Genomic DNA, 25,238 nt, shown 5'->3' with positions numbered 1-25,238 from the left:
GTCAGGGGTTTCTCCATTAATCGAGGGGCAGCCCCCATGGACCGAGAGGGCCAGAGCATTTAACCCCGTGCGTTCCGCCACGTCACTCTCATCACTGACCCAAAACCGCTGACTCCTGTGTCGGCTGTGACTCGTGTCACCCCACATTCAAGTCTGCAGGGCAGGGTACTACAAACACAAATAACACGCTCACACACACACACTGAAGTAGCAGAAGCATGTGGGCCATCCGGCGTGTGCAGAGGGAGTCTCAGAGGCGTGAGGCCATGCTGACGTTGATGAATGATCTGCCAGACGCTGTCCTACTCATGTGTGACTCCCCTTTACACCAGTGAGGGAGGGCTGTGTGTTTGGTTATGAAAGGGTAGATTCTCTTTGTAAAAGTGTTTGTTCCAGTGTGTGTGTGTGGGGGGGGGGTTGTGCGCATGCATATGTGTGTAAGGTTGTAAAATAGTTGATCATCTTTCTGTGTGTGTTTGTTCCAGTGTGCATGTATGCGTGCTGGTGTGCGTGTGTTCACGCAGTAAATTGTAAATAACACATGCAGTAGTTCTGCAAACAAACCTTGGCTGGATGGCATTAGACATGTTAGGCCCTGCTTCAATCTAAATGGAAATATAAACTCTCTCTCTCCCTCCCTCCCTCCCGTTTGAGGATTGGTGTTCACTTCATAGGAACGATTCAGTGTTTGTGTCCAAATGGCACCCTAACCCCTACATAGTGCACTACTTTTGACCAGAACGCTATGAGCCCTGGTCAAAAGTAGTGCAATATAATAGGAATAGGGCACCATTTAAGATGTAAACAGTCACATGACAATGAAATGTCACAAAAAAAAAGCTTCTTCTCAAGGCCTCTTCATAGAAGAGTGAAAAACACCTATCACAAGCTGTCACCTCCGATCACGTCAAATCAAAGGCCTCTCTGGTGAGTTAAAGTGCAGATCACAGCCAATCAGCACCCGCTGTTAGTGTTTACATCAGTGAATGCATCCAACCAACTACTTCTCTAATGGAATGATGCACAAATTGAGAGCGGAATGTCATAGTTCCTCACAGAGAGATGCTTATTTACAACCTCAGCTCTCTATGGCTCTCTAAGAGCAGCATGTTTGTGTTCTTATTCACATACAGTATCATGCACGATGAATTAATGAAAGGGTTTGGATAATGTATGGGTCAAGCTGACAGCATGTGCACAGTAGGGTTGAATATTTCCCCGATATTTTACAGAATGTTCCAACCCAAGAACAAATCACTTTTCTCCAGGGTGACACCGGTATTTCCCAACAAAACCGGAAGTGCCATTTAAAAGCATATAAAACATATACATGTATGGATTTGATTAGAGGTTTGATCGGTAACAAAGTTCAAGCCTTATGCTACCGGAGTCTGATGAGCCATACATTAAAGACATTTTGTGATCCATCGCCCAACGATTGTGCCATTATCCAATACAGAGCCTGATATATAGGCTACCACACATTATGCCCAACTGAAAAACACAAAAGTCTATAATGTGGACTGCAGTCTATTACTGTATTGTATTGAATGATAGTGTATTACATGGAGAGAACATGCTATGCTGGTGCAGGACATGCAGCCTACAAAGTGACAATTACAGGCAAGAAAATATAATAGGGTATATTTTCAATGTTTAGAATTAGTAGGCTGATGGGGCGGCAGTGTAGCCTAGTGGTTAGAGCGTTGGACAAATCTGTCGCTCTGCCCGGAATAGGCTGTTAACCCACTGTTCCTAGGCCATCATTGAAAATAAGAATTTGTTCTTAACTAACTTGCCCAGTTAAATAAAGGTTTAAAAAAATATATATATATAGGCTACCTTTTATAATATTTCCCGTAATGTTGTGTGCGTATTAGCCAACCTCCTCTACCTATTGTCACTTCATTCCCCGTGTCATTCCTCCCTCGCCATCAACAGTTAAATGAAATACGTTTCTAGGACAGCATGAGCTAAGGAGAGAAGCCAGCAGAGTGCAGGGACATTCTGCCCGAGAGACAAAGGCAGTAAGTTAGAAGCATAACCCATCATTCATTAGCTAACTCCAAGGCCAATACCGCATTGCATTAATTACCTGAAAGAGGTCGGAGAACACCTTGATATATTGAGAAATATACAGTGGCAAGAAAAGTATGTGAACCCTTTGAAATTACCTGGATTTCTCGACAAACACAGTCTGCTTAAACTAATAACACACAACCAATTATATTGTTAACAGTGAAGAGGCCACTCTGGGATGCTGGCCTTCTAGACAGAGTTCCTCTGTCCAGTGTCTGTGTTCTTCTGCCCATCAATCTTTTCTTATTATTGGCCAGTCTGAGATATGACTTTGTCTTTGCAACTCTGCCTAGAAGGCCAGCATCCCAGAGTCACCTCTTCACTGTTGACGTTGAGACTGGTATTTTGCTGTTCTTAACTGACTTGCCTAGTTAAATAAAGCCTCAATTAAAAATATTTAAAAATAACCAGCATGGCTACCCCTGCACTCTGCAGCGATAAACCATCCCATTTGGTTTGTGCTTAGTGGGACTATCATTTGTCTTTCAACAGGACAATGAGCCAACACACCTCTGTATAAGGGCTATTTGACCAAGAAGGAGAGTGATAGAGTGCTGCATCAGATGACCTGGCCTCCACAATCACCTGACTTTAACCCAATCGAGATGGTTTGGGATGAGTTGGAAAAGCAGCCAACATATGTGGCAGCATATGTAGGAACTCCTTCACGACTGTTGTAGAGGCATTCAAGGTGAAACTGGTTGAGAGAATTCCAAAAGGGTGCAATACTGATTTCAAGGCAAAGGGTGGCTACTTTGAATAATTTCAAATGAATTTTGATTTGTTTAACCCTGATCTGGTTACTACATGATTCCATATGTGTTATTTCACAGTTTTGATGTCTTCACTATTATTCTACAATGTAGAAAATAGTCAAATAAAGAAAAACCCTAGAATGAGTAGGTGTCCAAACGTTTGACTGGTACTGTAGACCTTGAAAATGATTAGGCTTATCTATTTTGGATGCAATTTTAATAGAATTGATGGAGAGAGAGAACGACAGAGTGCTCGCGTGCGCACTGATTTAAAGCAATGCTATTCGAGTGATCGGCTGTTGTAAAACTCTGTAGCTGCAATTTTGCATCTTTACAATGAAAAAATAAGGTGATCCCCAAAAGCCAGATGGAAATGTGTAAATTAGATACGCATGCAATCCTGATATTAATGTAGCATAAACTATGCTGCAGCAAATGTAGTCCTACCGTTCACAAGAAAAGAAGTGACCAGGATGAGATGAAACATGCATTGTAAACTGCGTTCCATATGGAGATGCGAGGTCCCCACTCGGAGTGTTGGTGATTCATCATGCAGATAGCAGAGTAGGCCGTGGTCCATAGAGAACACAGAGACACAGCATATCATTTAACAGTTCTATTTGACCGGTTTCTCGCAGTTGTTTATCCCGGGAAAAGGGAGTGGGAAATCTGGGGAAATGTCAGTAACCCGGTTTCCGCTATTCAACAGTGCCCAGCTAGACATGCCACATGCAGTAAGATGACAATCTTGTGTATTTGACTGTATCCACAGGGGGGGGTCACAACATGAAAGAGCAGAATGTGCTTTGCCAGGGTGGGTTAAAACCCTTATCATCATCACCACCATCGCCTTGGATGCTGTGTGTGTTTATATCACACTCACCTTTTAACAGATGGCTCCCCAACACACACACACACACACACACACACACACACACACACACACACACACACACACACACACACACACACACACACAGATTGAGTTGTGTCTCCGACCCTAACACTATTCCTGAGAATGCCGTGGTTTCCCCAGACAGCATTCTGTCAAACGTCGTAATCAACCCTCGCTCTCTCTCCCCCATTTCTCCTCAGGGGGTTACCACGGTGATGGCAGCATCATTACACCCCGGTGGACGGGAGGCGGCGGAACCTGCCCACAACAAAGCATCACCCATGGCAACAACTGGGTTGGGTTATCAGGTTATAGATGTAGAGATGTTCACTCAGTGGGGTCGTGTGTGTGTGTACTGTGTACACTGTGTGTGTCTGAAAGTATCTGTGAGCGTGTGTACTGTGTGTGTTTGTGTACTGTGTGCACTGTGGGTGTACTGAGTGTGTTTGTACTGTGTGTGTGTGTACAGTGTGTGTTTGTGTACTGTGGGTGTTTGTACTGCGTGTGTTTGTGTACTGTGGGTGTTTGTACTGCGTGTGTTTGTGTACTGTGTGTGTGTGTGTACTGTGTGTGTGTGTGTGTGTGTGTGTGTGTGTGTGTGTGTGTGTGTGTGTGTGTGTGTGTGTGTGTGTGTGTGTGTGTGTGTGTGTGTGTGTGTGTGTGTGTGTGTGTGTGTGTGTGTGTGTGTGTGTGTGTGTGTGTGTGTACTGTTTACGTTTGTGTACTGTTTACGTTTGTGTACTGTGTACGTTTGTGTACTGTGTGCCTTTGTGTACTGTGTGCCTTTGTGTACTGTGTGCGTTTGTGTACTGTGTGTGTTTGTGTACTGTGTGTGTTTGTGTACTGTGTGTGTTTGTGTACTGTGTGTGTTTGTGTACTGTGTGTGTTTGTGTACTGTGTGTGTTTGTGTTTGTGTACTGAACCTAGGAAGAAACTTAGAGAGGAACCAGGCTATGTGGGGTGGCCAGTCCTCTTCTGGCTGTGCTGGGTGGAGATAATAACAGAACATGGCCAAGATGTTCAAATGTTCATAAAAGACCAGCATGGTCAAATAATAATAATCACAGTAGTTTTAGAGGGTGCAACAAGTCAGCACCTCAAGAGTAAATGTCAGTTGGCTTTTCAAAGCCGATCATTAAGAGTATCTCTACCGCTCCTGCTGTCTCTAGAAAGTTGAAAACAGCAGGTCTGGGACAGGTAGCACGTCCGGTGAACACGTCCGGTGTGTGTACTGTGTGTGTTTGTGTACTGTGTGTGTTTGTGTGTGTGTACTGTGTGTGTACTGTGTGTGTGTGTGTGTGTGTGTGTGTGTGTGTGTGTGTGTGTGTGTGTGTGTGTGTGTGTGTGTGTGTGTGTGTGTGTGTGTGTGTGTGTGTGTGTGTGTGTGTGTGTGTGTGTGTGTGTGTGTGTGTGTGTGTGTGTGTACTGTGTGTGTGTGTACTGTGTGTGTGTGTGTGTGTGTACTGTGTGTGTGTGTACTGTGTGTACCCCCAAAAAGGTTCCATATGGACCTAATGGAGCACAGAGAGGGACTCCCCCCACAGAAGGCAATGAAATACATATCACCATGGTGCTAATGAAGATGTACACACACACATCCCTTTCTCTCTCTCCCTCCTTTCTCCTCAGGGGGTTACCACGGTGATGGTCGCATCAGTACACTCTGGAGGAGGGGCGGAGTTGGAACCCGCCCACTCAAAGCATCACCCATGGCAACCACTGAGTTGGGTGATCAGGTTATAGATGGAGATGTTCACTCAGCGGGGTCGTGTGTGTGTACAAAACATTAGGACCACTCAGCGGGGTCGTGTGTGTGTACTCTGTGAGTGAGTGTGTACTGTGTGTGTGTGTGTGTGTGTGTGTATCTGTGTTCAAATGTGTGGATCCGCGTGTATGTCCAAAATAGGGAAACCACATGTGGTGTGCATCCAACCAGGTAAACTCCTTTTCCTTCAGGAGACCGTTTTTAACAGGTCTGACATTCCAACTTCCTGCTCCTCTTTCCTCAGACAAACAGTAGTGTCTCCCCACCTTAGGCTCAATCTGTTTAATGACAGATTTGCATCCCAAACAACACGGGAAATGGAATCACATCTGAATGGATTATTATATTGCATATGGTCCTGTCTCCCCACCTAGTGTGTGTGTTTATGAAACCTGTGGGGTGTGTGTGTTTATAGGGAAACCTGTGCTGTTTCAGACAACCAGGCTGTTTCTCCCCACCTTCGTCCTGTGCTGTTTCAGACAACCAGGCTGTCTCCCCACCTGTGGTCCTGTGCTGTTTCAGACAACCAGTCTGTCTAGGTAAACCTGTGGGGTCCTGTGTGTTTATAGACAACCAGTCTGTCTCCCCACCTGTCGTCCTGTGCTCTCTCAGACAACCAGTCTGTTTCTAGGTAAACCTGTGGGGTGTGTGTGTTTATAGGTAAACCTGTGCTCCCTCAGACAACCAGTCTGTTTCTAGGTAAACCTGTGGTGTGTGTGTGTTTATAGGTAAACCTGTGGGGTGTGTGTGTTTATAGGTAAACCTGTGGGGTGTGCTGTTTATAGGTAAACCAACCAGTCTGTCTCCCCACCTGTGTCTGAGAATGTAAAACCTGTGGGGTGTGTGTGTTTATCCAAATGTGTGCTCCCTCAGACAACCAGTCTGTCTCCCCACCTTCGTCCTGTGCTCTCTCAGACAACCAGTCTGTCTCCCCACCTTCGTCCTGTGCTCCCTCAGACAACCAGTCTGTCTCCTCACCTTCGTCCTGTGCTCTCTCAGACAACCAGTCTGTCTCCCCACCTTCGTCCTGTGCTCCCTCAGACAACCAGGCTGTCTCCCCACCTTCGTCCTGTGCTCTCTCAGACAACCAGTCTGTCTCCCCACCTTCGTCCTGTGCTCCCTCAGACAACCAGTCTGTCTCCCCACCTTCGTCCTGTGCTCCCTCAGACAACCAGTCTGTCTCCCCACCTTCGTCCTGTGCTCTCTCAGACAACCAGTCTGTCTCCCCACCTTCGTCCTGTGCTCCCTCAGACAACCAGTCTGTCTCCCCACCTTCGTCCTGTGCTCTCTCAGACAACCAGGCTGTCTCCCCACCTTCGTCCTGTGCTCTCTCAGACAACCAGTCTGTCTCCCCACCTTCGTCCTGTGCTCCCTCAGACAACCAGTCTGTCTCCCCACCTTCGTCCTGTGCTCCCTCAGACAACCAGGCTGTCTCCCCACCTTCGTCCTGTGCTCCCTCAGACAACCAGGCTGTCTCCCCACCTTCGTCCTGTGCTCCCTCAGACAACCAAGCTGTCTCCCCACCTTCGTCCTGTGCTCCTTCAGACAACCAGAGGAGTCCTGTGGTCCCAATCACACATCAACACAATGCAGCTAACTGGGGATTGTTCTGTGATTTCCTGTTGTTGTCCCCCCGGCCGTGAGAGGTACTTCATAATGGGCTTCCCAACCCACCACCGCAGGAGCCAATCAGCAGGCAGCTGATAAACACATCAACAAACACACTGAATAAAAAGGTCAGTATCATTAGACAACCGTTTGTGTGGGTGGCAGGGTGGGAAGGTGGGATAGTGTGTGTGCATGTAAATAAGCAGAGGGAAATTAAAAAGGTCAAATTCATTAGCAGACCATTGGCATATGAACACATCTGTAATTCAGGGTGCACTTCGGCAAATGACGTGGCTACAGATGTAATCAGCGTTCCATCCAGCCCCAGTCAAGAGGTTAACACAAACACCCTTCAAATGGACACATTACTGGGCTGTGTCCTAAAATGGCCTTCTATTCCCTATACAGTGCACTACTTATCACCAGAACCCTATAGGTGCTGGTCAAAAGTAGTGCACTATGCACTTATAATAATAATAATAATAATATATGCCATTTAGCAGAATAGACTTACAGTCATGTGTGCATACATTCTACGTATGGGTGGTCCCGGGGATCGAACCCTCTCTGCGTTACAAGCGGCACTTAACATCCCACAGTGTGAACAAACAGCTTGGATTGGTTGTTTAATGTAATTATGGCTTTGGTTTGGCCTTGGCTTGTACAGAATCCAAACACACACACATACACACAGACAGAGTCAGGAGACATGGACATAACGTCACAACAGGAGACGTGGACATAACGTCTCAACAGGAGACGTGGACATAACGTCTCGACAGGAGACGTGGACATAACGTCACGACAGGAGACGTGGACATAACGTCACAACAGGAGACATGGAGATAACGTCTCAACAGGAGACATGGACATAACGTCACGACAGGAGACATGGACATAACGTCTCAACAGGAGACGTGGACATAACGTCACAACAGGAGACGTGGACATAACGTCACGACAGGAGACATGGACATAACGTCACAACAGGAGACATGGACATAACGTCACAACAGGAGACATGGACATAACGTCACAACAGGAGACATGGACATAACGTCACAACAGGAGACATGGACATAACGTCACAACAGGAGACATGGACATAACGTCACAACAGGAGACATGGACATAACGTCACAACAGGAGACATGGACATAACGTCACAACAGGAGACATGGACATAACGTCACAACAGGAGACATGGACATAACGTCACAACAGGAGACATGGACATAACGTCACAACAGGAGACATGGACATAACGTCACAACAGGAGACATGGACATAACGTCACAACAGGAGACATGGACATAACGTCACAACAGGAGACATGGACATAACGTCACAACAGGAGACATGGACATAACGTCACAACAGGAGACATGGACATAACGTCACAACAGGAGACATGGACATAACGTCACAACAGGAGACATGGACATAACGTCACAACAGGAGACGTGGACATAACGTCACGACAGGAGACGTGGACATAACGTCACGACAGGAGACGTGGACATAACGTCACGACAGGAGACATGGACATAACGTCACGACAGGAGACATGGACATAACGTCACGACAGGAGACGTGGACATAACGTCACGACAGGAGACGTGGACATAACGTCACAACAGGAGACGTGGACATAACGTCACGACAGGAGACGTGGACATAACGTCACAACAGGAGACGTGGACATAACGTCACAACAGGAGACGTGGACATAACGTCACAACATTATTTCAAGAGCAAAATGAGGGATATGATTCAGTGGTGGATTCATCACCCAGGTGCGTGGAATGCATGCCACTGACTCTCTCGACTGTGGTGTGGTGTTTGTCTCAACAGGAGTGTGTGGACATCTGTGTGTGTGTGTGGAGACATGGTAACGTCACGACAGGAGTGTGTGGTGATGTGTGTGTGTGTGTGTGTGTGTGTGTGTGTGTGTGGTGACGTGGTGTGTGTGTGTGTGTGTGTGTGTGTGTGTGTAACGTGTGTGTGTGTGTGTGTGTGTGGACATAACGTGTAGGAGACGTGGTGTGTGTGTGTGGACATAACGTCACGATAGGAGTACGTGTGTGTGGACATAACGTGTGTGCAGGAGACGTGGACGTGTGTGCGTGAGACGTGGTACGTGTGTACAGGAGCGTGGACGTAACGTCACAACAGGAGACGTGGACATAACGTGCGTGGTGCGTGTGCAGGAGACATGGACGTAACGTCACGTGTGTGCGTGTGTGACATGGACGTGTGTGCGTGTGTGCGTGTGTGCGTCACGACAGGTGTGTGGACATAACGTCACGATAGGTGTACGTGGTGTGTGTGCGTCAACAGGAGACATGGACATAACGTCACGTGGAGTGTGGACGTAACGTGTGACAGGAGACATGTGTTTGTGTGTGTCACAACAGGAGACGTGGACGTGTGTCACGTGTGTGACGTGGACATAACGTCACGACGTGTGTGCGTGTGTAACGTGTGTGTGTGTGTGCGTGTGTGTACGTGTGTGCGTGTGTGCGTGTGTACGTGTGTACGTGTGTGTACGTGTGTGTGACGTAACGTGTGCGTGTGTGTGTGTGCGTGCGTGCGTGACGTGTGTGTGTGTGAGTGATGAGTGAGTGTACAGTTGTGGTGTGTGTGTCACCCTGGTGTGTGTGTAATGCATGCCACTGTACTCTCGTGTGTGTCTGTGTGTGTGTGTGTGTGTGCGTGTCGTGCGTGTGTGTGTGTGTGTGCGTGTGTGCGTACGTGCGTGTGTGCAACGTGTGCGAAACGTGTGCGTACGTGTGCGTACGTGTGCGTACGTGTGCGTACGTGTGTGCGTGTACGTGTGCGTATGTGTGCGTACGTGTACGTGTGCGTGTGCGTGTGTGTGCGTGTGTGTGTAGGGACCCCCATCCAAGAGATTAATGGAGCCAATCTCCAGTTCTGGTCTGTAGAGTGACCACCCTCCTGGATAGAGGAGACTAATTAAATAAATCAATCAGGGGGAACAGGACCACTGAACAGATAGCATCACACAGCTACCACCACTAACCAGAGAGAGAGGAGGAGGAAGGAAGGTAGAGGGAGAGAAAGGGTAGGAGGGTTCAACTAAATGAAAAGAGATGACCAGTAAACAGGCAGGGAGAGGAGAACAAGAGGAGAGAGCAACAACAGAAGAGAAACAGAGAGAGACAGAATATTACATGCCTCTTTCTTATGTATTACCCCTGCTGGGCCTTCTGACCAATCACCTGGGTCCATGTTATCACAAAGACATGATTCACAACACTCTACATACTGGACTAAAATGATTGGTGTTATCATACACTGTTTCCTGTCCGACTGATAACCACACAGTCTCATATTAATATCATCATTACTATCATACACACTCCCCTTACACACTGGTGTTATCATAGGGCCTGTTTCCTGTCCGACTGACAACCACACAGTCTCATATTAATATCATCATTACTATCACACTCTCTCCCCTTACACACTGCTGGGGCCTAGTGATAGGGAGGATGTTTAACATATCATTACTATCACACTCTCTCCCCTTACACACTGCTGGGGCCTAGTGATAGGGAGGATGTTTAACATATCATTACTATCACACTCTCTCCCCTTACACACTGCTGGGGCCTAGTGATAGGGAGGATGTTTAACATATCATTACTATCACACTCTCTCCCCTTACACACTGCTGGGGCCTAGTGATAGGGAGGATGTTTAACATATCATTACTATCACACTCTCTCCCCTTACACACTGCTGGGGCCTAGTGATAGGGAGGATGTTTAACATATCATTACTATCACACTCTCTCCCCTTACACACTGCTGGGGCCTAGTGATAGGGAGGATGTTTAACATATCATTACTATCACACTCTCTCCCCTTACACACTGCTGTGGCCTAGTGATAGGGAGGATGTTTAACATATCATTACTATCACACTCTCTCCCCTTACACACTGCTGTGGCCTAGTGATAGGGAGGATGTTTAACATATCATTACTATCACACTCTCTCCCCTTACACACTGCTGTGGCCTAGTGATAGGGAGGATGTTTAACATATCATTACTATTATTATGGTATGGCTGCTTTATGAAAACATGATGTCGGTTGGATGTGTTATCAGGTCTCTTTCCAGGACTGGGGTGTTACATTCACCTTGACCCCCCTCTAAAGTCACAAGCCCATGTCAGTATCATCAGGTCAGAGTTCATTAACTGCCCATATGAGAGAGATATTCAGAATTTGGGTGCAGACCCCTTGACTTTTTCAAGATTTTGTTACGTTACAGCCTTATTCTAACATTTATGAAATGTTTTTTCCCCCCTCATCAATCTACACACAATACCCCATAATGACATCACAACACCCCATAATGACATCACAATACCCCATAATGACAAACCAAACATTGTTTTATAGACATTTTTGAACAAACATTTATAAAACAGAAATATCACATTAACATAAGTATTCTAAGTACCCTTTACTCAGTACTTTGTTGAAGCACCTTTGGCAGCAATTACAGCCTTGAGTCTTCTTGGGTATGACGTTACAAGCTTGGCACACCTATATTTGGGGAGTTTCTCCCATTCTTCTCTGCAGATCCTCTCAAGCTCAGTCAGGTCGGATGGGGAGTGTTGCTGCACAGCGATTTTCAGGTCTCTCCTGAGATGTTAGATTGGGTTCAAGTCCGGGCTCTAGCTGGGCCACTCAAGAACATTCAGAGACTTGTCCCGAAGCCACTCCTGCATTGTCTTGGCTGTGTGCTTATAATCGTTGTCCTGTTGGAAGGTAAACCTTCGCCACAGTTCGAGGTCCTGTAATTTTCTCTGTACTTTTCCCTGTCCATCGTTGCCTCGATCCCTCTCCCTGCCGCTGAAAAACATCCCCACAGCATGATGCTCCCACCTCCATACTTCACCGTAGGGATGGTGGCAAATTTCCCCCAGACATGACGCTTGGCATTCATGCCACAGAGTTCAATCTTGGTATCATCAGACCAGAGAATCTTGTTTCTCATGGTATTTAGGTGCCTTTTGGCAAACTCCAAGCAGGCTGTCATGTGCCTTTTACTAAGGAGTGCCTTCCGTCTGGCCACTCTACCATAAAAGCCTGATTGATGGAGTTCTGCAGAGCTGGTTGTCGTTCTGTAAGGTTCTCCCATCTCCACAGAGAAATTCTGGAGCTCTGTCAGAGTGACCATCGTGTTTTTGGTCACCTCCCTGACCAAGGCCCTCCTTCTCCGATTGCTCAGTTTGGTCGGGAGGTCAGCTCTAGGAAGAGTCTTGGTGGTTCCAAACGTATTCCACTTAAGAATGATGGAGGCCACTGTGTTCTTGGGGACCTTAAATAATTATCCACCGACAATGACTTGCACTGTCAACTGTGGGACCTTATGTAGACAGGTGTGTGCCTTTCCAAATCATGTCCAATCAATTGAATTTACCACAGGTGGACTCCAATCAAGTTGGAGAAACATCTCAAGGATGATCAATGGAAACAGGATGAACCTGAGCTCAATTTCGAGTCTCATAGCAAAGGGTCTGAATACTTATGTAAATAAGGTAAGTACAACAATTCTAAAAACCTGTTTTTGCTTCATCGTTATGGGGTACTGTGATGTCGTTACGGGGTGCTGTGATGTCGTTACGGGGTACTGTGATGTCGTTACGGGGTACTGTGATGTCGTTACGGGGTACTGTGATGTCGTTACGGGGTACTGTGATGTCGTTACGGGGTACTGTGATGTCGTTACGGGGTATTGTGATGTCGTTACGGGGTACCGCGATGTCGTTACGGGGTACCGCGATGTCGTTACGGGGTACCGCGATGTCGTTACGGGGTACCGCGATGTCGTTACGGGGTACCGCGATGTCGTTACGGGGTACCGCGATGTCGTTACGGGGTACTGCGATGTCGTTACGGGGTACTGCGATGTCGTTACGGGGTATTGCGATGTCGTTACGGGGTACTGCGATGTCGTTACGGGGTACTGCGATGTCGTTACGGGGTACTGCGATGTCGTTACGGGGTACTGCGATGTCGTTACGGGGTACTGCGATGTCGTTACGGGGTACTGCGATGTCGTTACGGGGTACTGTGATGTAGTTATGGGGTATTGTGATGTCATTATGGGGCATTGTGTGTAGATTGCTGAGGATATTTATTTAATCCATTTTAGAATAAGGTTGTAATGCCCCACAAAATGTGGAGAAAGTCAAGGCGTCTGAACACTTTCTGAATGGACTGTATATCATTCACACACTAAAATGTATCGTTCCTGTATGGTATCAGAGCCCATGTCTCTAGATAAGGTATCGTTCCTGTATGGTATCAGAGCCCATGTCTCTAGATAAGGTATCGTTCCTGTATGGTATCAGAGCCCATGTCTCTAGATCTCTAAGGTATCGTTCCTGTATGGTATCAGAGCCCATGTCTCTAGATAAGGTATCGTTCCTGTATGGTATCAGAGCCCATGTCTCTAGATAACGTATCGTTCCTGTATGGTATCAGAGCCCATGTCTCTAGATAAGGTATCGTTCCTGTATGGTATCAGAGCCCATGTCTCTAGATAACGTATCGTTCCTGTATGGAGCCCATGTCTATGTCATGTCTCTAGATAAGGTATCGTTCCTGTATGGTATCAGAGCCCATGTCTCTAGATAAGGTATCGTTCCTGTATGGTATCAGAGCCCATGTCTCTAGATAACGTATCGTTCCTGTATGGTATCAGAGCCCATGTCTCTAGATAAGGTATCGTTCCTGTATGGTATCAGAGCCCATGTCTCTAGATAAGGTATCGTTCCTGTATGGTATCAGAGCCCATGTCTCTAGCCCATAGATAAGGTATCGTTCCTGTATGGTATCAGAGCCCATGTCTCTAGATATCAGAGCCCATGTCTCTAGATAAGGTATCGTTCCTGTATGGTATCAGAGCCCATGTCTCTAGATAAGGTATCGTTCCTGTATGGTATCAGAGCCCATGTCTCTAGATAAGGTATCGTTCCTGTATGGTATCAGAGCCCATGTCTCTAGATAAGGTATCGTTCCTGTATGGTATCAGAGCCCATGTCTCTAGATAACGTATCGTTCCTGTATGGTATCAGAGCCCATGTCTCTAGATAAGGTATCGTTCCTGTATGGTATCAGAGCCCATGTCTCTAGATAAGGTATCGTTCCTGTATGGTATCAGAGCCCATGTCTCTAGATAAGGTATCGTTCCTGTATGGTATCAGAGCCCATGTCTCTAGATAAGGTATCGTTCCTGTATGGTATCAGAGCCCATGTCTCTAGATAAGGTATCGTTCCTGTATGGTATCAGAGCCCATGTCTCTCAGATAAGGTATCGTTCCTGTATGGTATCAGAGCCCATGTCTCTAGATAAGGTATCGTTCCTGTATGGTATCAGAGCCCATGTCTCTAGATAACGTATCGTTCCTGTATGGTATCAGAGCCCATGTCTCTAGATAAGGTATCGTTCCTGTATGGTATCAGAGCCCATGTCTCTAGATAAGGTATCGTTCCTGTATGGTATCAGAGCCCATGTCTCTAGATAAGGTATCGTTCCTGTATGGTATCAGAGCCCATGTCTCTAGATAAGGTATCGTTCCTGTATGGTATCAGAGCCCATGTCTCTAGATAAGGTATCGTTCCTGTATGGTATCAGAGCCCATGTCTCTAGATAAGGTATCGTTCCTGTATGGTATCAGAGCCCATGTCTCTAGATAAGGTATCGTTCCTGTATGGTATCAGAGCCCATGTCTCTAGATAAGGTATCGTTCCTGTATGGTATCAGAGCCCATGTCTCTAGATAAGGTATCGTTCCTGTATGGTATCAGAGCCCATGTCTCTAGATAACGTATCGTTCCTGTATGGTATCAGAGCCCATGTCTCTAGATAAGGTAGTATGGTATCAGAGCCCATGTTCTCGTTCCTGTATGGTATCAGAGCCCATGTCTCTAGATATGGTCGTTCCTGTATGGTATCAGAGCCCATGTCTCTAGATAGGGTATCGTTCCTGTATGGTATCAGAGCCCATGTCTCTAGATAAGGTATCGTTCCTGTATGGTATCAGAGCCCATGTCTCTAGATCAGAGCCCATGTCTCTAGTATCGTTCCTGTATGGTATCAGAGCCCATGTCTCTAGATAAGGTATCGTTCCTGTATGGTATCAGAGCCCATGTCTCTAGATAAGGTATCGTTCCTGTATGGTATCAGAGCCCATGTCTCTAGATAAGGTATCGTTCCTGTATGGTATCAGAGCCCATGTCTCTAGATAAGGTATCGTTCCTGTATGGTATCAGAGCCCATGTCTCTAGATAAGGTATCGTTCCTGTATGGTATCAGAGCCCATGTCTCTAGATAAGGTATCGTTCCTGTATGGTATCAGAGCCCATGTCTCTAGATAAGGTATCGTTCCTGTATGGTATCAGAGCCCATGTCTCTAGATAAGGTATCGTTCCTGTATGGTATCAGAGCCCATGTCTCTAGATAAGGTATCGTTCCTGTATGGTATCAGAGCCCATGTCTCTAGATAACGTATCGTTCCTGTATGGTATCAGAGCCCATGTCTCTAGATAAGGTATCGTTCCTGTATGGTATCAGAGCCCATGTCTCTAGATAAGGTATCGTTCCTGTATGGTATCAGAGCCCATGTCTCTAGATAAGGTATCGTTCCTGTATGGTATCAGAGCCCATGTCTCTAGATAACGTATCGTTCCTGTATGAGCATGTCCAGTGATATCCTGTAGGGTGTGTTGTCCTATATGGTAACAGCTAACACTACAGTGTGGGGGTACAGTACATCTCCCCATGACAATGCTACCCAGCTGTATGTGAGTCTGGATGGAGCAACATCTCCCCCCAAGCCCAAAACACAGCAACCCACTCTGTGTGTCCACCAGGTATGTCCACTAATGCCTTCCCCCTAACCCCATGTACATACATGTGTGTTGTGGTGGAGTGGATGGCAGGTGCACCTATAAATGGGGTCCCCTGCTGTCTCCTGTGTGATGGCAGCCAAGGTAGAGAGTGTGTTTAATGTAGTGTATCAACATGTGTCTCTCTGTCCCTTCAGCCCATTGGTTCAAGTGCCAGTGGTGTGGCCCCACTCTTAGAACACCTGCTGTAGGAACACACTTGTGTGTGTGCATGCATGACCCCCCCCTCCCCCAAACAGCAGGCATGCACCATTTCCCATCTACATTAGGCCTGAGAAAGACCCAACACGTACAAGGAATGTGATGATCTAAACGGCAGGAACAGCTCCTTTAACCTACAGCAGCTTCCCTTTAAAACCCTGATACAGAAGGATGCATTGTTCTATAGCTGTCCACCTCTGGGACATGTATCATCTCCTTCAGTCTCTTTCCTCCATAAAGCCACCTGCCATCTTGAGTGAGCAGGGAGCACTGAGGACTGGAGTAGGCCATTAAAAGTAGTGGCCCGCTGTCACACTGAGACCAACCAGCCAGGACACAGTGGGGATCGGTTGGACTTCTCTCGCACTCGCACACACACACACACACACACACACACACACACACACACACACACACACACACACACACACACACACACACACACACACACACACACACACACACACACACACACACACACACACACACACACACACACACACACACACACACACACACACACACACACACACACACGAGGGCCTGGGTCTTGTATGTGCGTATCTCGCAGTAGAGGAAGGAGCAGGCAGGACTCTTTGATTGGCGTAATTTAAAAAGCCAAAACCCCAAACAAAAGGAGCGTTTTATGGAGCTCCCGCTAACTGGAGAGAGGCTCATTAGCCTAGCAGTGTAATTAGCAAGATGCCGCAGTCCTCGTTAAGGAGAAGTCATAATCGTAAACAAACGCCAGTGAACTCCGAGCCAGGAGCTGTAATGAACTGTCAGTGTTCTCTCACTCTGAATGGAGAGTTAACAAAAGACAGAGGGACAGACACACACCTTCCTAATACACACCTACATACACACACCTTCCTAATACACACCTACATACACACACCTTCCTAATACACACCTACATACACACACTGTCTTAATACACACCTACATACACACACCTTCCTAATACACACCTACATACACACACCTTCCTAATACACACCTACATACACACACCTTCCTAATACACACCTACACCTTCCTAATACACACCTTCCTAATACACACCTACATACACACACCTTCCATACACACACCTTCCTAATACACACCTACATACACACACCTTCCTAATACACACCTACATACACACACCTTCCTAATACACACCTACATACACACACCTTCCTAATACACACCTACATACACACACCTTCCTAATACACACCTACATACACACACTTCCTTACACACCTACATACACACTGTCTTAATACACACCTACATACACACACCTTCCTAATACACACCTACATACACACACCTTCCTAATACACACCTACATACACACACCTTCCTAATACACACCTACATACACACACCTTCCTACATACACACACCTTCCTAATACACACCTACATACACACACCTTCCTAATACACACCTACATACACACACCTTCCTAATACACACCTACATACACACACTGTCTTAATACACACCTACATACACACACTGTCTTAATACACACCTACATACACACACTGTCTTAATACACACCTACATACACACACCTTCCTAATACACACCTACATACACACACCTTCCTAATACACACCTACATACACACACCTTCCTAATACACACCTACATACACACACTGTCTTAATACACACCTACATACACACACCTTCCTAATACACACCTACATACACACACTGTCTTAATACACACCTACATACACACACTGTCTTAATACACACCTACATACACACACTGTCTTAATACACACCTACATACACACACTGTCTTAATACACACCTACATACACACACCTTCCTAATACACACCTACATACACACACCTTCCTAATACACACCTACATACACACACCTTCCTAATACACACCTACACACACTGTCTTAATACACACCTACATACACACACCTTCCTAATACACACCTACATACACACACTGTCTAATACACACCTACATACACACACACTGTCTTCCTAATACACACCTACATACACACACCTTCTAATAATACACACCTACACACTACACACCTTCCTAATACACACCTACATACACACACTTCTTAATACACACCTACATACACACACCTTCCTAATACACACCTACATACACACACTGTCTTAATACACACCTACATACACTTCACTGTCTTAATACACACCTACATACACACACCTTCCTAATACACACCTACATACACACACTGTCTTAATACACACCTACATACACACACCTTCCTAATACACACCTACATACACACACTGTCTTAATACACACCTACATACACACACCTTCCTAATACACACCTACATACACACACCTTCCTAATACACACCTACATACACACACTGTCTTAATACACACCTACATACACACACCTTCCTAATACACACCTACATACACACACTGTCTTAATACACACCTACATACACACACCTTCCTAATACACACCTACATACACACACACACTGTCTTAATACACACCTACATACACACACCTTCCTAATACACACCTACATACACACACCTTCCTAATACACACCTACATACACACACCTTCCTAATACACACCTACATACACACACTGTCTTAATACACACCTTAATACACCTACATACACACACCTTCCTAATACACACCTACATACACACACTGTCTTAATACACACCTACATACACACACCTTCCTAATACACACCTACATACACACCTTCCTAATACACACCTACATACACACACTTCTTAATACACACCTACATACACACACCTTCCTAATACACACCTACATACACACACTGTCTTAATACACACCTACATACACACACCTTCCTAATACACACCTACATACACACACTGTCTTAATACACACCTACATACACACACCTTCCTAATACACACCTACATACACACACTGTCTTAATACACACCTACATACACACACCTTCCTAATACACACCTACATACACACACTGTCTTAATACACACCTACATACACACACCTTCCACCTAATACACACCTACATACACACACTGTCTTAATACACACCTACATACACACACCTTCCTAATACACACCTACATACACACACTGTCTTAATACACACCTACATACACACACCTTCTTAATACACACCTACATACACACACTGTCTTAATACACACCTACATACACACACCTACACTACATACACACACCTTCCCAATACACACCTACATACACACACTGTCTTAATACACACCTACATACACACACCTACATCCTACATACACACACTTCTTAATACACACCTACATCTTAATACACACCTACATACACACACTGTCTTAATACACACCTACATACACACACCTCCTAATACACACCTACATACACACACTGTCTTAATACACACACCTTCCTAATACACACCTACATACACACACTGTCTTAATACACACCTACATACACACACCTTCCTAATACACACCTACATACACACACTGTCTTAATACACACCTACATACACACACCTTCCTAATACACACCTACATACACACACTGTCTTAATACACACCTACATACACACACCTTCCTAATACACACCTACATACACACACTGTCTTAATACACACCTACATACACACACTGTCTTAATACACACCTACATACACACACTGTCTTAATACACACCTACATACACACACTGTCTTAATACACACCTACATACACACACTGTCTTAATACACACCTACATACACACACTGTCTTAATACACACCTACATACACACACTGTCTTAATACACACCTACATACACACACTGTCTTAATACACACCTACATACACACACTGTCTTAATACACACCTACATACACACACTGTCTTAATACACACCTACATACACACACTGTCTTAATACACACCTACATACACACACTGTCTTAATACACACCTACATACACACACTGTCTTAATACACACCTACATACACACACTGTCTTAATACACACCTACATACACACACTGTCTTAATACACACCTACATACACACACTGTCTTAATACACACCTACATACACACACTGTCTTAATACACACCTACATACACATTCTGGAGTGGATACACACACACAGAGAGAGAGACACACACACAGAAAGAGAGACACACACAGAGAGAGAAAGACACACACACATACACAGAGAGAGAGAGAGAGACACACACACAAGGCAGGTTTCCATTGACCCAGGTTCTTCCGTCAAATGCAATGTCACAAAATAAAATCATTGTGACAGGTGCAATGGAAGTGGCAGACGACAACATTGTCATCTGTTCGACAGGCGGGGATTTTTGGGGTCAAACTTTATTGCAACAAATGATGATGGAAACAGTGTTGTTGGAATAAATGATGATGACATGAGAATGATTACAATATGGCAAATATTAGTCAATTATTGCATTCCATCCATGCTGTCTTTCACAAGCTGCCTGAGAGGTGGAGAGCACACTGGCTGTTGTAAGTAAATGTATTAATGAGTAACACTTGTTTTATTAGACACTATAGTTTTTGTTGTTGTTGGTGCGACATCATTACATCCCGCTGAAATCACGACATCGCGCTGACCTCGTTACATCCGGCTGACCTCGTTACATCCGGCTGACCTCGTTACATCCGGCTGACCTCGTTACATCCGGCTGACTTGTATTTTCTATGTAAACTATCTAAATGTTTTTAAAAAATCACTGGACATTCTCTCTCTCTCACACACACACACACACACACACACGATAACATAAACACTATACACACACATACGCATTTTTTTACTGTAGATATGTGGTAGTGGTGGAGTAGGGTCCTGAGGGCACACAGTGTGTTGTGAAATCTGTGAATGTATTGTAATGTTTTTAAAATTGTATAAACTGCTGGATCCCAGGAAGAGTAGCTGCTTAATGGGGATCCATAATAAATACACACACAGAAACATTTATGGTGACAGATTCCACATAATGTCTCTTACCCTTTAACTCACTCGGAGGGCCACATGTATTCTGGACGGCCCTTTGCCATCTCTGTATTCTAGACGGCCCTTTGCCATCTCTGTATTCTAGATGACACTTCGCCATCTCTGTATTCTAGACGACACTTCGCCATCTCTGTATTCTAGACGACACTTCGCCAGACGACACTTCGCCATCTCTGTATTCTAGACGACACTTCGCCATCTCTGTATTCTAGACGACACTTTGCCATCTCTGTATTCTAGACGACACTTCGCCATCTCTGTATTCTAGACGACACTTCGCCATCTCTGTATTCTAGACGACACTTCGCCATCTCTGTATTCTAGACGACACTTCGCCATCTCTGTATTCGAGATGACACTTCATCTCTGGACTAATTGACTAAAACAGGTACACGCACACATATACGCAGTCACACACACACACACACACACACACACACACACACACACACACACACACACACACACACACACACACACACACACACACACACACACACACACACACACACACATACACATTAACACAGCCACTATAGCTATAGCCTAAACATGCAGGTAGACACTGAAGAAGAAGAATCAACAGTGTAGGTATTTATGGTAACGGTCAATGTGTCGGCATACGGTATGAGAAGACTCATTCTTTATACACTACTGTAGAGTATTCACAGAGACTAGCTTTGAGATGCATAACATCCACTGTTACATATCTGATCTGGGGAACACATTGCTGTGAGAAGTGATCGATCTCATGATTGATCTCATCTTTAATAGGGGAGGTGTTAGGTGAGCATGAGCAGTAAGTGGTATCCATGGAGATGATAGGCCAACTTCCTGTGCTGGAGGAAATGGGTACCGGGGTGTGTGTGTGTGTGTCTATATTCTATAACCACCAATTAACTGCTTCTACGGGGTCAGGGAGAATCAAATGCTGTTTCAGAGACAATTATGATTCTGTGAGATAGGTGGGTGGGTGGCTGCCAAGTATCACTGTGTGTGTGTGTGTGTGTGTGTGTGTGTGTGTGTGTGTGTGTGTGTGTGTGTGTGTGTGTGTGTGTGTGTGTGTGTGTGTGTGTGTGTGTGTGTGTGTGTGTGTGTGTGTGTGTGTGTGTGTGTGTGTGTGTGTGTGTGTGTGTGTGTGTGTAAGAAAATTTGTGAGCGAGAGAGAACGAGAGAGAGCGAGTGAGAGAGAGCGAGAATGAATGAGAGAGAGAAACGAGAGAGAGAGAGAGTGAGAGTGAGAGAGAGAATTTGAGAGAACGAGAGAGAGAACGAGAGAGAGAACGAGAGAGAGAACGAGAGAGAGAGAATGAGAGAGAACGAGAAGAGAGAGACGAGAAGAGATGAGAACGAGAGAGAGAGAGAACGAGAGAGAGAACGAGAGAGAGAGAGAAACGAGAGAGAGAGAGAATGAGAGAGAACGAGAGAGAGAGAGAGAAGAGAGAGAGAACGAGAGAGAGAGAACGAGAGAGAGAGAGAACGAGAGAGAGAGAGATGAGAGAGAGAAGAGAGAGAGAGAACGAGAGAGAGAGAACGAGAGAGAGAGAGAACGAGAGAGAGAGAGAACGAGAGAGAGAGAGAATGAGAGAGAGAGGGAGCGAGGTGGCTGTGGAAACCTCAAAGTCCAAAGGAAACTATTACCTGGCCGTATACTAACTGATGAATTCACCAACTGTAAGTCTCTCTGTATAAGAACGTCTGCTAAATGACTCAAATGGAAATGTACACCATAACATAAATGAAGAATGTTGATCTTGTGAATAGGTTGTGAACGGGTTGTGAACAGGTTGTGAACAGGTTGTGAACAGGTTGTGAACAGGAAACAAAGTATGAGCAGAAGTAAGTAAGCATACGTGTCTGTATAAATATGTCAACACAGACAGTTGTATGATTTCCATGTTTACCATATCATATTATGTACCCACTTGTGAATATGCGTGTCCAGTGAGTGTGTGTGTCCGTCCTGCGAGTGTGTGTGTGTCCGTCCTGCGAGTGTGTGTGTCCGTCCTGCGAGTGTGTGTCCGTCCTGCGAGTGTGTGTCCGTCCTGCGAGTGTGTGTGTCCAACGTGAGTGTGGGTGTGTGTCTGTCCTGCGAGTGTGTGTGTGTCTGTCCTGCGAGTGTGTGTGTGTCCGTCCTGCGAGTGTGTGTGTGTCCGTCCCGCGAGTGTGTGTGTGTCCGTCCCGCGAGTGTGTGTGTGTCCGTCCCGCGAGTGTGTGTGTGTCCGTCCTGCGAGTGTGTGTGTGTCCGTCCTGCGAGTGTGTGTGTGTCCGTCCTGCGAGTGTGTGTGTGTCCGTCCTGCGAGTGTGTGTGTGTCCGTCCTGCGAGTGTGTGTGTGTCCGTCCTGCGAGTGTGTGTGTGTGTCCGTCCTGCGAGTGTGTGTGTGTGTCCGTCCTGCGAGTGTGTGTGTGTGTGTCCTGCGAGTGTGTGTGTCCTGCGAGTGTGTGTTCCCGGCTCCCCTCACCTGCAGCAGGGGCCTCTGCACCGCCAGGACCTTCATAGTATCGGCACTAGCCAGGACTTTCAGTGGGTCTGCTGTCTTGCTGACGGCCCGGATGTCCTTGTTGATCTCTGTTCTGACCTGGTGCAGGAACAGGTCGTTGATGTAGTAGGTCAGGAAGGTCCGGAGCTGGCACTGCTTGGCCTGCCCCGGTGAACCCATGTTCTGCTCTGTCTCATTGATGAACCTTGGGGGGGGACAATGTTGAGGGAACGTTAGAGAGAGTGCAGAGGAACGTTGCGGCAACATTAGCGTGGAAAAACCTATGGAGTGAAACAGAGAGACTGGACAGGAATGTTAGTGCAACGTTAGAGAACCTTGAGCCATCGTTAGAGAGTCTGTACAGGAAGGCTACAGCAATGTTAGCCTGGATAAACCTATGGGGTGAAACAGAGAGACTGGACAGGAAGGCTACAGTAATGTTAGCCTGGACAGGGAGATACCTCGTCAGTTGTACGACTGAATGCCTTCAACTGAAATGCGTCTTCCGCATTTAACCCCTCTAGGAACGTAAGAAGTAGTTCCACTAGCTGCACAGATACTGTAAGACCCATGATAAGGAGGTGATAATGTATTCCCATTAAATAAACAGAGGGGAATTGCGTTACTGAAATGAGTGGTAGTATTGGGAACTCATTTGGAGAGAATAATTGGCATGCAGACTGTATTCATACTTTTAGAAAAGTTAAGAGTTAAAGGGCGATAACGTGCCAGGACCAGTCCAGGACAACTTGGACAAACTGCTCAGGATAAGTCCTTGAAAACACTGGCGTCCTCCGATCTACATGGGTGAGTGTTTAACTAGCTGTCGAGTTGGTCAGATAGGGTCACACAGCAATGTAAGGGCTGGGGAGCACCATACACACCTCATCTGTCAAGGAATCACTGATAATCACTAGGCCTGTCACACACACACACACACACACACACACACACACACACACACACACACACACACACACACACACACACACACACACACACACACACACACACACACACACACACACACACACACACACACACACACACACACACCTCCACGCAAGAGCGAGTGTGTCCTCAACAGCTTAACACACACAACTACACAAATAAATCAAATCCTTCACGTCAGGGTGAAGGGGGACAGATCTATTCAGAGTTGGAACTATGGAGCAATGGAGGGGGAGGAGGAGGGGGGAGGGGAGGGGAGGGGAGAAAGAAGGAAAGAGGGCTCGAACAAAGGGCTAGAGAGGAACTGAAAGGCTCTAGGTGTCTATAGTGGGGGACAGCAGGGCTAGAGAGGGCTCTGTAGAAGGCTCTAGGTGTCTATAGTGGGGGACAGCAGGGCTAGAGAGGGCTCTGTAGAAGGCTCTAGGTGTCTATAGTGGGGGACAGCAGGGCTAGAGAGGGCTCTGTAGAAGGCTCTAGGTGTCTATAGTGGGGGACAGCAGGGCTAGAGAGGGCT

General features: G+C 46.0%; 1 protein-coding gene across 1 annotated transcript in view; it reads right to left on the bottom strand.

The window, feature by feature from the left end:
• The window catches only part of exoc4 (exocyst complex component 4), a gene marked incomplete at its 5' end in the record, with an annotated part of 105,429 nt that extends 81,451 nt beyond the window's left edge, over positions 1 to 23,978 (bottom strand). The window contains 1 exon segment of the mRNA XM_046335279.1: positions 23,756 to 23,978. Coding sequence (XP_046191235.1) covers positions 23,756 to 23,978 — 223 coding nt within the window.
• Between the last annotated feature and the right edge of the window lie 1,260 nt (positions 23,979 to 25,238).

Source organism: Oncorhynchus gorbuscha, unplaced genomic scaffold (genome assembly GCF_021184085.1).
Source record: "Oncorhynchus gorbuscha isolate QuinsamMale2020 ecotype Even-year unplaced genomic scaffold, OgorEven_v1.0 Un_scaffold_695, whole genome shotgun sequence".
Taxonomy (NCBI): domain Eukaryota; kingdom Metazoa; phylum Chordata; class Actinopteri; order Salmoniformes; family Salmonidae; genus Oncorhynchus; species Oncorhynchus gorbuscha.
Note: the sequence above shows the minus strand (reverse complement) of the source record. Positions and strands in the feature narration are given on the sequence as shown.